Here is a 14,069-nt window from a genome sequence, read left to right on the forward strand (position 1 = left end):
AAACAAATTAATCAACCAACACACCATGTCTCCCTTCTACTGCTGCCTCGCCGCCGTCCTGTCGCTGGCGTCGGCGTCGCCGGCCGCGGCGTCCATCTCGGTGTCCGCCGCCGCGGAGCCTCCGGCCAACAGTTTGTTGCCGGCGGAGCAGTTCCTGCGGGCTCACAACGAGGCCCGCGCGGCGGTGGGCGTGCCGCCGCTGGCGTGGAACGCGACGATCGCGCTGGACGCGCAGCGGTACGCCGGCGAGCTCCGGGCGAGCTGCGAGGCGCGGCCGGTGTGGGCGTGGGGCACCGACGGCTTGTACGGGCGGAACCTGTACAGGGGGAGCGGCCCGCGGGTGCGCGCGGGCGCGGACGCGTCGGCGCACTGGGCGGAGGGCGCGCGGTGGTACGACCGCGACGGCGACTCGTGCGCGGCGCCGCCGGGGCGGTGCTGCGGCGAGTACACGCAGATGGTGTGGCGCGCCACGACGCAGATCGGGTGCGCGCGCTGGTTGTGCCGCTGCCTGGGCGACACGTGCCCTCTCGTGTTGGACACCGTCGCCGTCTGCGAGTACTACCCGCCGGGCAACATCGCCGGCCAGCGCCCTTACTAACGCATATATATGCCGCGGTATATATATGTAGCACATGCACGTGCGAGCTCATAAAATGTTGTGGTGTAATAACACGTGCGTGATCAACTTTCAAGAACGTTTTTGTTCTTGCATTGGAACAAATGTTTGACAAATTAATACTACATATAAAGCCGTCAAAAAACTGAGAAGCACGTTCTAATTGTTGAAGAACTCTACTCCCTGTTTTTTTATATATTATTAAAGCACAGTACAAGCGTGGACGTTTTTAATGAAATGATTGTTACGGTTCGTATTCCTCACGCCACTACTTAATGTTCTCAACGACATTCAAAACAATCGGTTTTTGCGTGGACGCTGCCATGCTGGTCACTTCCTCCTCGGAAGATGAACCGCTATACGCCGATCACGTCCTCCACTACCATGGCTCGCCTCTCTATCTCCCATGCCACATATTTTTATTCTAATAAATAGGGGACTGAGGACAATGGGAGTTTTATCGCCACCCACTTGTGCTCTCACTTACTGCGCCTCATGACCTCCTCCCCATTCACTCTAGCCATACAGGGTTTCACCACTCCATCTGCAGAGCATGAAAACTAGTTAGGAGGATAACAACAGCGACAACATCTCAGATAAAATTTTCAAAACTTTGGAAATTATTATTGTGGACGGCTTCTACAGATAACCGTCTGCAAAATTCTTTTTTACGGACAACTAGTCCGCTAGTTTAAATATTTTGAACTATTTAAAAACAAACCGGGGCCCACCGATTTATACAGGTGACGCTCTGACACATCTACCTATGAAAAGAGTTTTCGTAGGTGGTTATTGAAGACATTCACTTTTGAGAACTTTTTTACAGATGGGTGTTTCAGACATCACTTACGAAAAATCATTTAACCATAATAATAGATAGTCTCAAGTACTTCATAGTTCTAATTCCTCGAGTTTAATCCACTGGAAATGACCAGTGCTAGCATTATATTACCCGCCATATCTAGCAGTGCCGCCATGGGTGCTTGGTAGATACGCACTCTACCTACTCTTCCGCTACGCCTCCTCCACCTGCACTAAAGCAAAGGCAACGTCTCCACATCTAGGTGAGGGCTGTTTTATCGGATCTGCACTTCTGTGCGCCTGTACGGTTGTGCCCTGTGCAATGCGATGTCGTTTGTCGAGTTGCCTATGACGCTGCAACTCCTCTCGTCTCTCGGGCATTTCTGCTTCTAGGTAGGCCATAGGCAGATACTAGACTACTAGTATTAGGTGTTGGCCCCCCACCATCATGGGCCCCCAGCGATCGCCTCGGCTACATAGCCCCAGGGCCGGCCCTGGCTTTTCCTGATCCATCCTGATTCTGCTTTTATCAGAGTATCAAGCTTGCTTGTATGATGATAGTACATTGCTTTGTTACCTTTTTGCTCGCTGCCTAGTGCTGCAATACATCGATTCAGTTTCTTGCTTCTATATGCTTGTTTATATTAAATGCATGGGAGGAATTAGGAAATTACGGAGGAAATCAATTAAAGGAAAAAAAATATTTCACTGCATTTTATATCTTTTATTTGGTCGGTCGGCCACATGTGCTTAATAAGTTATGAAAATCTTATTGCTTCTACGTATGTGTATGTTGTGTGGATGTGATAATAAGGTTGTGATACGTGTACTAGCGAATCATCGTGCCTAAACTCTTCGGATATTCCGGAATTCCATCCCTAGGTCCCGACATTAATTTTATTTTCTCCTCTTTTATTACTATATCTTTGCGAGGCAACTACGAATCGGGCGTCGGATTTTTGAGAGAAAAATCGGGTCCCCCTCCTGTGCGCTCCCCTCTACACATTCATTGCATGAATGCTGCATGCCAGCTACTTGCTTCCTATGCCTACATCTCAGCTACATGCAATATCCAATACTACCCTCACTTTCCCCTATCGATGCATATCTAGCTTTTCTTAACATGTTTAAATTATTTTTTCTCTTAAATTATTAATCCCATATACAAATAATGCAATATGATTGCATAGTTGTATTTTTTTAATTAAATCTTTACAACAAGATCTAACATAACTATATTTTAATGAAAATAATTAATTGATGCTTTATCACTTATAAAAAATTGTTTCAATTTGCTTCATAAGATGTTCCAGAGAGATGCAACATTCAAAATATAATAACTGCAAGACCGTCAACCATTGCATATGAAAGCTATTCACACTTTCACAGTCGGTGTAGCATAACTCCCCTAGTAAAAAACCATGAGTTAAAAGTACAAATTAAAAGCCAAAGGACTCACAAAACGGCAGCCATTAATTAATAAGAACCCCCGCTATATATATACAATCGCGAGTTCACCACAACTTCACCCCGAAACCACCATGTCTCCACTCTACTGCTGTCTCGTCGCCGTCCTGTGCCTCCCGCGGGCCTCCGCATCGCCGGTGGCGGCGGCATCCATCTCCGTCTCCGCCGTGCAGACCCCCGTCGAGCCGACGCCGGTGCAGTTCCTGCGGGTGCACAACGAGGCACGCGCGGCGGTGGGCGTGCCGCCGCTGTCGTGGAACGGGACGCTGCAGCTGGATGCGGCGCGGTACGCCGGCGAGCTCCGGACGGAATGCAGCCTGCGGCCGCCGCCGCCCACCGCGGCGCGGGGCACCGGCGACGGCGCCGCCGTCTACGGCCGGAACCTGTTCAAGGCGTACGGCCGGCGCCACACCGGCGCGGAGGTGGCGGCGTTCTGGGCGGACGGCCGGCGGTGGTACGACCGCGACGCCGGCCGGTGCGCGGCGCCGCCCGGCCGGACCTGCGGCGCGTACACGCAGGTGGTGTGGCGCGCCACGACGCAGCTCGGCTGCGCGCGCCGCACCTGCCGCAACGGCGTCGACACCGTCGCCGTCTGCGACTACTACCCGCCGGGCAACATCGTCGGCCAGCGGCCATATTGACAATGATCTCATCTGTTTCTGCGACACACGACACGCAATGAAATGTAGTACATACGATCGATGGTTCTGGTGAGTGATTGAGTTTTTGGAACAAATGTTTGGAGAAATATATGAAACATGCTCCAAAGAAAATTAAAGGGATACTCTAAGATAATTAAATATGGAGATTTAATGATGGCAGCTGCGATGAGGATTCAAATATGTATTGTCATCGGAGCTAGATTTGTTCGACCTCTCCATTTCCCATAATCTTGCCGAACAACTCTACTCTCTCCCAAGTCCGACCCAAACACGGATAAATGAACTTTTTTTACAAGGTTATATTTTACCTGGCCTCTACATCCAATCGGATGCATGTGAGCCTTTTTAAATTGGAAACTTAACCCCTCAAAACAACTCAATCTGAAATTTACTCATATGGAGATTTGAATTCAGATAACATTTTTACATTAGGAACTTAGCCTATCAAACAACCCAATATAAAATTCGCTCATATAAAGATTTGAACTCAGAGCCTTGAGGTGCTACTCAGGTCACATGCCCTTCCGCCCGATAAAAGAACCTGGTGATCGGTGTTGCAGACACCTTATCACTGTTGCTTGAATAAGTAGGAACAACAATCTTGACAAAATTAAAAAAATACATTTTTTAAAAAATTGGCCTTTTTTTCTTTTGTTTGGCACAAATGCAAGGTAGTTGTGTGGTTTGTAGCGAATCCAGAAATTTTCTTATGATGTAGAAGGAGCAGCTGGACCAGACTTGGCATGGGCCAGTTTTCACATTGAACACTCATTTTTCACGAAAATAAAACAAAACAAAATGAAATTCTGATGGTCGGTGATGGCTGAGTTAAAAATACAGTTATGGTAATACATCATTCTACACATTTTAAGGGGGCAAATCACACGAATTCCCTACCTTCCATTATGCTTCTAGATTCATTGTACGTCCTCTATCTGTTGAGCTCCGACGAGTGATGAACTTGGCAAATTTTGTACATATTCCTCAATCTTAAATAAATTTGGTTGGTCTATCTTGACCGGCCCGACAAAAAAATGAACTTGGAAGAGGAAGTAGGAGGTGTTCCCGACTTAGAGGGATAAGAGGTGAGGATGAGAGTAAGGGATGGTGGGCTGGTGGCCATGGTGGAGTGGCAAGGCGGTGGTACCAGTAGCCTCGACAGTGGGAGAGAAGGTCGGTGGACTTGTGTTGGCGGGGACGTGGGATCTAGAGTGGTTAGGGCGAATCGTTAAGGACGGGGAAGAAGGTGCAGGGGCACTCTACTACTGTTCGGAGGAAAGTGAAGCTAGGGGAAGAGGAAGAGAAGGGTGGTGGGTCAGTGGCATGCTAGGGCTGGAAGGCAGAGGAGGTGGGGTGATCCGGGGGAGAATGGTGACACGCGTAGTGAGGGTGCAAGAAGATGATGGGGTAGTTTTTTTTTGGGGGGGGGGGTGGGGGGGTGGGGGGTGCTGCACGAATCTTAAAATTTGTGCGATGTGAAGAGGGGAAATAAGCGATGTATAGATAGTATCATAAATCTAAACCAGGGACAGTTAACTATTTCCCACTGTTCACTTAATTATTACATCTGCAACCATGGAACCATTGAAAGAAATGTAGCCATTATATATATCAAAGCTATATTTGGTAGCTTCTTCCTTCGTTACTTTTCCCTGGATGGCAGAATAGGCAAGCACACCCAGTGTTAATACAGGTCCCATGCCTGCGAAAAATTCTGTAGCAATCCACCTCACACGTCTGCGGATCACACGCCGTACCCGGAGATATGACCACCGTTGTGCAGTTCTGCGCTTGGTCCGCTGCCAACTTGCTTGCCGGCACTTCTGTGGCCAAAAAATGCAACAAATTTATGTGAAAAAGTACTCTTGAAGGATATGCTTGTTCAGCAAATCAGTGTTGGAGTTGGGTGCAAATTAAAGTTACCTGAACTCATCGCCAGGATGGCAAGGGCCATAAGCATCAGATGCCCAATCCTCATGAAACTCTGTTGGTCGCACCGTTGAGAATGGGAGATGTTGCGCAAGGTGACCTGGGTCCCTTGGCTTGTGGATAGTTCATATATAGTGAAATGGCAAGGCTTTGGTTTAATTTGCTCTGGAAGTTGATATTTTTTTCTTTTCGGGATCAGTTTTGGAATATATGATGATCTTTAATGTGCATAATTAATATGGATATATTCTTGTATCTAGAAACAACAGATACAGTTAATAAATAGGTCATGGGCCACTACAAATTGGAGATATGCACATCCAGCTTGGCATTTATAGCATATATTCATCAGTGCAGTCATGGGGCCAGGCCACTAATTGTTTGTTGGGGCATTTTCTACTTCAAGGTTATAATGAAACAGCCTCAAAGATTTAAGGGGCTTTTTCGACCTTTTCATTTTCAAATCCCAACTAAAACAGCTTTCATTCCCCCTGGAAGAGCTCGTAGGAACAAATTGTATCCTTATCACCTAATTGTAGGAAAGGTTAATCATGAATGAATTTTAACATGTTTCATCTTACATATATCAATTGCTTTGCTCCATATCTTTCTCTGTAAATATTAACATCTTGCATTATATCAAAATATGAACATATTGCACAATTACTTGAGGAAAGGTTTGCAAACATAAGAACAAGAAGAGGTAGAGATGAAGACAAAAAGGTCTTTATTGGTATATGGGAATTTTGTGCTATTATTGTTGTTTGCTACACATCCCTTGGAAAAGCTGACCATATTTGTCACCTTGTGATGACACATGAAGCACTTGCTACGATGAAAAAGCTCTTGCATACCAAAACCACCTTGCACAGAAAAAAATGGAATGTCCAATATAGAAATCCTTACCAACAATCGTTTGAAAATTGGAAATTGTTATAGGGAAATAACTTGAATATATCTTGAGAAAATATATTTAAAGATCATTGATTCAATCCAACAATGCTAATATATTAATTGAAAATGTTAGCACACGAAGACATATGTTTCATGGGAACCAAAAGCGTAAATATGCTTAAGTGGAATATATTTTTCATAAATGACTAGTTTAAAACATTTTGATGACCACGGACCCAAACATGAGCAATTCAACATTTAAATAATTTTTTTGGGGGGAATATTAGCAATTCCAGCCGGGCTTGGTCTGGAGGACACGACAACAGTAGTGATGGAGGCGGCTGTGCTGCACACGGAGCAACGATGGATGTGGCGGTGGAGGGCTAGCCCTCTAGCTTGGGCTTCTGTGGTGCCGCCAACCGGCCAGACATATGCCACCGTCACTGTCATTTGTCGCTCAAGCACAGATATCGGTGACGCTAGTAGGCACCACACACCATCATGGAGGTGATATGTGAAATATCGATAGTGACATTCCCAATGTCGTAGCCTGCTACAAGGCGTCTCATTAGAGGTTCCCTATTGGTGCGGCATCCTTATGGCGATGTCTGTGTTGGTTGGGTTTGATGGCAATGGTGGCATTTGGATGAATGACTGATTTATATAACTCAATTACTCTCCGAGTTATCTTCCGCTTTGAACGTCAGTCACCTATAGTTATGGGACCGAAATTTGATCGGCAGGAGTCGGCCGCTGATTTCTGGGTTTTTGCTTTTCTGGTTTTAGGAAAATAAGGACTACATACATACATCTGATTAAGTTGTCGATAGAAATAATGGTTATGCATGAACAACTATATATAGAAATCTTGATCTCTTTAAGGTGGTAAACTAAGTAGTTTTCTTATACTATGTAGGTAATAACTGACTACGAGTGGGCTCCACCGGCCTGTCGGTGAACCAAAGCAAGACATGCATGGTGGCTTGTCCGTTTGTGCTAGCCATTGGCAAACAACAGTGTGGCTAGGGTGTAGTCCACCTGGGAAGGGCCATGAGTTCATTGAACTCATGTACACGTCTACATAGCAGATCTAGGGGTGGTCCTCATTGTCCCCGTGCTCCCAGGACCACCTAAAAAAATCCTAGCTCAATGCATATATATGTATATATATATGTGAAAATAAAATTTTGAAAAAAGAAAAAAAAGCTTCTTTATTAATGTATTATGATGCATATTTGATCAATTTATACTTCTAACTTGGACCATCCATATATAGATACGCCGGCCTTTGCATATCTACTAGAGGTTGCGGTGTGCAAGAGGAGGCGAGAGAGCGAGAGGGGTGCAGCAATTGGCTCGATGTGGGTCTATGGCCCCAGGCATCATTGACAAGGGTGGATATAAGAAGTGACTGAAATATTAGATGTGAAATGGATGAAAACATATGGCAGGTTCTTCCACTCATGCGCTACCTGTACATACATTGCTGTTAATTTTACTATAAGGGCAGGAGGTCACAGTGAACACACATGGTGAACACATGATAAAAATTGCATAGCCGTGTATGGTTGTATTCTACATTTAACCTTACTAACAAATTTAAATAGGCACCAATGTATTTGACAAAATTATATAATTTGTGCAGATGGCTATATGGATGCTACTTCATACTCCCTCTATCCAAAATTCTTAAGCATATTTTATTTTTTGGTTTTTTTTCCAATTGAGATGGTCAGATTTGTAGTTTTCATGTGCATAGTTAAATTGTTGACTAGAACCCAAGCAACTATCTGCAAATACTTCATTAGTTTGTTACGTGGAGGATGAGTTAATTCCTCCATGATTTTGGTGACAAAAGAAATATGACTTTTGGGTGGATGGAGTATTTATTAGAATGTTTATGAAATTTTGCATTGTGCTGAAATGATAAATATTTTTTTCAAGTCTTAGCTATTTACATGCAAATAAATTTATTAATGCAAAAAAAATAGAAACCAGGCTAGGATAAATTCATAAAAGGAAGCCATTAATACTCACATCGTCCAACCATATCATAATTAGACAATAGGCTATATTAGATTCTTATAAGGAAGCAATTAATACTCACATCGGCCAACCATATCATAATTAGAAAATAGGCTAGGATAAATTCATATAAGGAAGCAATTAATACTCACATCGGCCAACCATATCATAATTAGAAAATAGACTAGGATAAATTCATATAAGGAAGCAATTAATACTCACATCGTCCAACTATATCATAATTAGAAAATAGGCTAGGATAAATTCATATAAGGAAACAATTAATTCTCACATCGTCCAACCATTTCACATTTGTGAACCATGAATGAAAAATCTTTAAAAATAGAGGCAATTAATGCATAGCAAAAACAGAGGCAATTAATGTAGAGCCAACTAGTCCCAGTGAAGAATAAATAAATGCAAAATTTTGTCACTTACCCCCTTCTTTTATATTAAAATTGAAGATAAAACCTATTGGCTTATATGTCAGTGACCTTATATGACTCATATATCGATGATATAGGAGGGTATGTCCAAGAATTATAAATTAAGGGAGGGTGTATGACCAAATCTTTCATAATAAATTAGATGTATCCGAGGCATGTTGAACATGTTTGCCTTTCTTGAAAGCATAAAACCACCCCCCCTCCCCTTTCCCACCTCACATGTCCCACCTCTTCCCCACCCCATCCCCTTCTCCTCTCACTTCAGATCGACAAAGAGTTCTATATAGTAGAGAGAGATAGAGAGAAAGCTAGGGATATTGAGAGTCTGACATCTGAAAATTAGCTATTTGAAATCTAGAGAGTTGAGAAGTTCAGGAGAGTAGAGGGGGAGAGAACCGCGTAATCAGATGGCTTCGTCATCAAATCCATCAAATCTTCCCTGCTCTAGTGATGGTGTATGCATGTTATGCAAGGTGCTTACAACAGAGGTAGAGCAGCTGCGTTGTAGCACCTGTGCTACGCCATGGCATACTCCCTGCCTCTCCAGCATACCGCCCCTTACAGATGTGGCCCACTGGGTCTGTCCAGATTGCTCCGGTGATGTCACAGCCAGCTACCCGCCATCTGATGTTGTTCGTCCGGAGAGCAGCCTCATCGCTGCGATTCGTGTGATTGAGGCTGATCCGGTGCTGTCCATCCAAGAGAAGGCTCGTCGTCGCCAGGAACTTCTTGGCCATGCCGGTGATGCAGGGGCTGCAATAACTGAAGCTGTTGGGGAAAACGTAGAGGACAGTGAGAGCAACAATCCTTTGTCTATGCTGAACAAGAACATCAACTGCTCATTTTGTATGCTGCTTCCAGAGCGACCTGTCACTGTAAGTATGATTGCTCTTTTGCCAACCCTGTCAACCTTTGCTTTGGAACAGCCTAGAAAAATATAGAAATGTTTCCATGAGGCACTACATGTCATAATATGTAAGCTCATAAAGTGTAAGTTTGTACCATTACTTAGATCTCAGATCACACTGAAGATAGGCTCCTATTAGCACACAAATAAATTATGATTAAGTTGTTCTGATTTTATTTGAATTGATCTACAATTGCTGTACTTCTACTGCAAATTACATCAAGTATGATATATACATGAAAATACAGGGAGCTACTGGATTGTTGGTTTCTCCATCTATTTAGCCTGTTTTACTGCTCTGAGATATGCCTCTGTGGATGCAATTGATCTCCTTTGACTTTTGCCAGTATCTCCTCTTCCTTCTCGACAGTTGTGTCCTCTCTTCAGCAGCACCCACCTTCCCGATGTTTCTTGCCAACTTTATAATTTTCACCTTGTTAAGAACCTTTCTCTCTTGATTATCAGGCTATAGGATCTTCCAGTTAGGAAAGAGCTATGTATAGTTTTCTTCTATAGGGACAGTGATCATTACATGCATGGCATCTCGTTGCTTATATGCTAGCCCTCCTCCTATGAGCTTAATTTATGTTGCCATCGATCTGTCTCAACCTGGAAAATTTACATTACAAAAATGTCATGCACATATTCGTAGCCAAAGTCACATATGATCGCCTCCTATTGCCTTGCATAGCTAATAGTTCTGCATTCAGTATAACTTTCTAATACAATACCTATTGCCATTTGCACCCACTATGAACCATGCACAACTAAGTCGAATCAACCATGCACATATGTGTTTTGGATATTTGTATTATCTCGACAATTTTTAATCTGCTCCTTGTTAGCAAGAACGCCTCGTTTCATAGCATATGCATTTGTCTGGTACCATAATTTATCACAGTGAAATGACTAATGATCTCACAAAAAGTGGTTTTGTTCATGTTACTTTTTATCTCCGTCCTTTATTTAAATATTGAAATTTGTGGAAGCTTCATTTATTGTTTACAAAGGATATATTTCCATGGACAGACTAGTCGGCTGAGACTCATTATTATCTGGCTAGTTCATTTTCATGTTATTTTTCATGTAACTACATTATTATCCTATGAAGATAATGCTAATTAACCGAATACATAGGAATTTGAACACCATTTATACCTGTGTTTCAGAATATTTTACTTTGCTGAACATCAAATTCCATTATTATAGCATCCATGTCCATCAATTGTCATCACATAATATTTTCCTTTGCTTACATGTATTGTGCAGACACCATGTGGCCACAACTTCTGCCTGAAATGCTTCCGAAGGTGGATTGAAAATGGTAAAAGAGCTTGTGTGATCTGCCGAGCACCTATTACACAAAAAGTAGCACAAGATCTAAGAATTAACTTGGCACTAGTCCAAGCTATCCGCATGGCCAAGGCTGCAAACAATGCTAGCACAACTGGTGAAACAACGGTTTATCATTATAAAGAAAATGAAGATAAACCTGACAGAGCTTTCACTACTGAAAGAGCAAAGAGAGCTGGAATGGCAAATGCTTCAAGTGGACAAATATTTGTGACTATTGCACCAGACTATTTTGGTCCAATTCTTGAAGATCATGACCCAAGGAGGAACCGCGGTGTTCGAGTCGGGGACCATTGGAAAGATAGAATGGAAGGTAGACAGTGGGGTGCTCATTTCCCTCATATTGCTGGGATTGCCGGCCAATCTACACATGGGGCTCAATCAGTTGCCCTCTCAGGAGGTTATTTAGATGATGAAGATCATGGAGAGTGGTTCCTCTATACTGGAAGGTTTAATATTACTACCTGACCTTACATTGCGATTTGTTTCTGTGGTTTATCAAAAACTAGTTAATCCATTATTTTCTACATTTGGCAGTGGAGGAAGGGATCTAAGTGGAAACAAGCGAACAAGCAAGGAGCAGTCTTTTGATCAGAAGTTTGAGAAGCTGAATGCTGCATTACGTGTTAGCTGCTTAAATGGCTATCCCGTGAGAGTTGTACGGTAATGTTTTTTTTTCTCTATGTGCATCCATGACAAATTTAGTGTTAGTTTATGTAAAATCATCATTATATTATTTCCTATGGGTTGCTTCCGGGACCATCACAAAAAATCAAAGCCATCACAGAAGGACGTTCTTCTGGTAATGCACGGAGAATATATGTAGACCTCTATATGTTGCAAGATATTATTTGTTCCATTATTGTTATGTAATTATGATACGTTGCGAATAACTGTACTCACACAAGGTTATTGTCTTTTAAGGCTTTCAGTGTTACGTTTAGTATGTTTCCACTACATCTAATACGAACAATCTTGTTTCATTTCTTTGGAAAAAGTAATCCCAATTTTTGTTTTTGTATATGTTGTTCTGTTTGTTTATTAAAAGGTCTTTTAAAGAGAAGCGCTCACCATATGCTCCAGAGTCTGGTGTTAGGTATGATGGAATCTATAGGATTGAGAAATGCTGGAGGAAAACTGGAGTTCAGGTATTTATAGTTTTCATGAAACATTACAGATATTTTTTGTGTAGGCTGCAATGATTTTTTTTTTAGATTTACAAAACTGAATGTATCCAAAATTATAGTTTATCAACTTATCAATATAAGTGATGATTGTTGGAGTTTTTGTTTTTTGGCCTCAGGGTACATTCAAAGTGTGCAGGTATCTCTTTGTGCGGTGCGACAACGAGCCAGCACCATGGACTAGGTTTCTTATACATCCCTTATCTCATGTATACATTGCTATTGTTATTCTATTTATTTACTTTTCCATTTAATTTTCTATATTTACTTGAAGTGATGAACATGGAGACCATCCAAGGCCATTACCAGATATCGAAGAGCTGAAAAATGCAATTGATATTACTGAGAGGAAAGGAAACCCAGCATGGGATTTTGATGTAAGTTGTTGTATTATGTTCTCAGAAAAAATATTAGCTTGCACATATTGTGACATCTCCTTTTTCTTGTTATAGGCAACAGATGGATGGAAGTGGATGATTACTCCACCCATCAGCAGGAAGGCTGTCGTAACTGGAGATCCTAGAGGCAAGAAAATGCAAGGAGCAGCAAGGCATACAAATAACTTGTCAATGAGAGAAAGGCTGTTGAAAGGTTTTTTTTTTTTTTGTCTATGAATTGCAGTTCATAGTAGTGGCTGCTTGGCATTGCATTTCCACTGATTTCAGTCATATATTTTCTTTATTATAGAATTCAGATGCTCCATATGTAGGAACGTGATGGAAGAGCCAGTGACAACACCGTGTGCTCACAACTTCTGCAAGAAATGCCTGCTTGGGTCATATGATAATCTTTCCCTTACAGAGGAGAGAAGCCGTGGTGGTCGGACCCTCCGGGCACGAAAGATTGTTAAAAAGTGCCCTTCTTGTCCAAGTGATATCGCTGATTTCGTACAGAATCCTCAGGTACAGTAAAATAGTAGCAAAAATTAATTTTGTATAGATTTTAGTCATTTTTTTGCGAGGGATTTCAGTCATCTTTCCCATTCTTAGATGATGTATTCTTTGTTGTAAGGTAAACCGTGACATTATGAACGTTATTGAATCACTCCAAAAAGAAGCTGAGAAGGAAGATCATGCTAGGGTGAGTGGAGAAGGCAGCAGTGCAGCACTTGTAGATTCTGATGATGAAAATGACACTGCTTGGGAGAACCAAGATGATGGTAATCTGGATGAGGGAGGTTGCAACAATCCTGAGGACATGATAACTGAATCTGTTGATTTGAATTCTGTTACTAATGTTGATAATACTGAAAACAAGGTGGAAGTTCAGCAGCCTCACAAGCGTACCGCCGGTGCCGGGAAGGGGAAAGGTGGCAAATGGGCTAGGACAAGCTCTGCACCAGGTGATGCAGATGCCAGGAATGTTGTGACTTCAACTGAAACATTGGATGGAATAGCTGCTGAGAATGTGGCTGATTTAGTACAAATTGAGGATTGCACTTTCACTGGTGTGGAAAGAGCCGACCCCAATGCGTTAGAAGTTGATGGCAAGAATATGATTCCAGACTTTTCAGAAGCTGAGAAGGTTAACCCTAAACAGGATCAAGAAGTTCTTCCATGATGTGTTTCCTTGCATACTTGGGATGTTTAAAAGTTTTTAAGAAGTAGTATTATCTTATTATCTTTGGTGACATTCAGATTGGGATGATATCATTTAATTTGGGAATAATTGAACTCATAGTGGGGGTGCAACTTTCACTTCCTCAGGTTCAGACATTAAGCTGCTGCATTATTGAAACTTGAAACATATGCAAATTGCTTGTGAAGTTTTTTTTGTATTCTTCCT

At 42.4% G+C, this 14,069-nt stretch overlaps 3 protein-coding genes and 1 long non-coding RNA gene across 4 annotated transcripts; 3 read left to right on the plus strand and 1 right to left on the minus strand.

Annotated features, from left to right (window-relative positions):
• On the plus strand, nucleotides 1-771 carry LOC4335393 (pathogenesis-related protein PRMS). Its single transcript, XM_015779912.3, has one exon. The coding sequence runs from the start codon at nucleotides 26-28 to the stop codon at nucleotides 596-598; it is 573 nt and encodes a 190-aa protein (XP_015635398.1). The 5' UTR covers nucleotides 1-25; the 3' UTR covers nucleotides 599-771.
• Nucleotides 772-2,947: 2,176 nt separating this feature from the next.
• LOC107275323 (pathogenesis-related protein PRB1-3) lies at nucleotides 2,948-3,668 on the plus strand. The gene has a single exon (XM_015779940.3). It carries the CDS (start codon nucleotides 2,959-2,961, stop codon nucleotides 3,523-3,525), a length of 567 nt encoding a protein of 188 aa, XP_015635426.1. The 5' UTR covers nucleotides 2,948-2,958; the 3' UTR covers nucleotides 3,526-3,668.
• A 1,390-nt stretch (nucleotides 3,669-5,058) lies between these two features.
• LOC112938580 (uncharacterized) lies at nucleotides 5,059-5,630 on the minus strand. The gene is made up of 2 exons (XR_003241727.2): nucleotides 5,470-5,630; nucleotides 5,059-5,369 (listed from the first exon to the last, which is right to left on the minus strand). It is a non-coding gene; the product is annotated as an uncharacterized lncRNA (long non-coding RNA).
• A 3,441-nt stretch (nucleotides 5,631-9,071) lies between these two features.
• On the plus strand, nucleotides 9,072-14,069 carry LOC9266770 (E3 ubiquitin-protein ligase ORTHRUS 2). Its single transcript, XM_015779521.3, has 9 exons — nucleotides 9,072-9,715; nucleotides 11,017-11,549; nucleotides 11,638-11,763; nucleotides 12,149-12,248; nucleotides 12,404-12,468; nucleotides 12,559-12,661; nucleotides 12,737-12,875; nucleotides 12,972-13,186; nucleotides 13,296-14,069. The coding sequence occupies exons 1-9, from the start codon at nucleotides 9,248-9,250 to the stop codon at nucleotides 13,842-13,844; spliced, it is 2,298 nt and encodes a 765-aa protein (XP_015635007.1). The 5' UTR covers nucleotides 9,072-9,247; the 3' UTR covers nucleotides 13,845-14,069.

Source organism: Oryza sativa, chromosome 4 (genome assembly GCF_034140825.1).
Source record: "Oryza sativa Japonica Group chromosome 4, ASM3414082v1".
Classification (NCBI taxonomy): Eukaryota; Viridiplantae; Streptophyta; class Magnoliopsida; order Poales; family Poaceae; genus Oryza; species Oryza sativa.

Excerpts from the sequence above, each read along its gene's own strand:
- LOC9266770 (XM_015779521.3), top strand. The coding sequence starts at position 9,248 with ATGGCTTCGTCATCAAATCCATCAAATCTTCCCTGCTCTAGTGATGGT. Across the intron at positions 9,716-11,016 it reads TTCCAGAGCGACCTGTCACT|ACACCATGTGGCCACAACTT; the intron begins GTAAGTATGATT and ends TGTATTGTGCAG. Across the intron at positions 11,764-12,148 it reads TATCCCGTGAGAGTTGTACG|GTCTTTTAAAGAGAAGCGCT; the intron begins GTAATGTTTTTT and ends GTTTATTAAAAG.
- LOC4335393 (XM_015779912.3), top strand. The coding sequence starts at position 26 with ATGTCTCCCTTCTACTGCTGCCTCGCCGCCGTCCTGTCGCTGGCGTCG.
- LOC107275323 (XM_015779940.3), top strand. The coding sequence starts at position 2,959 with ATGTCTCCACTCTACTGCTGTCTCGTCGCCGTCCTGTGCCTCCCGCGG.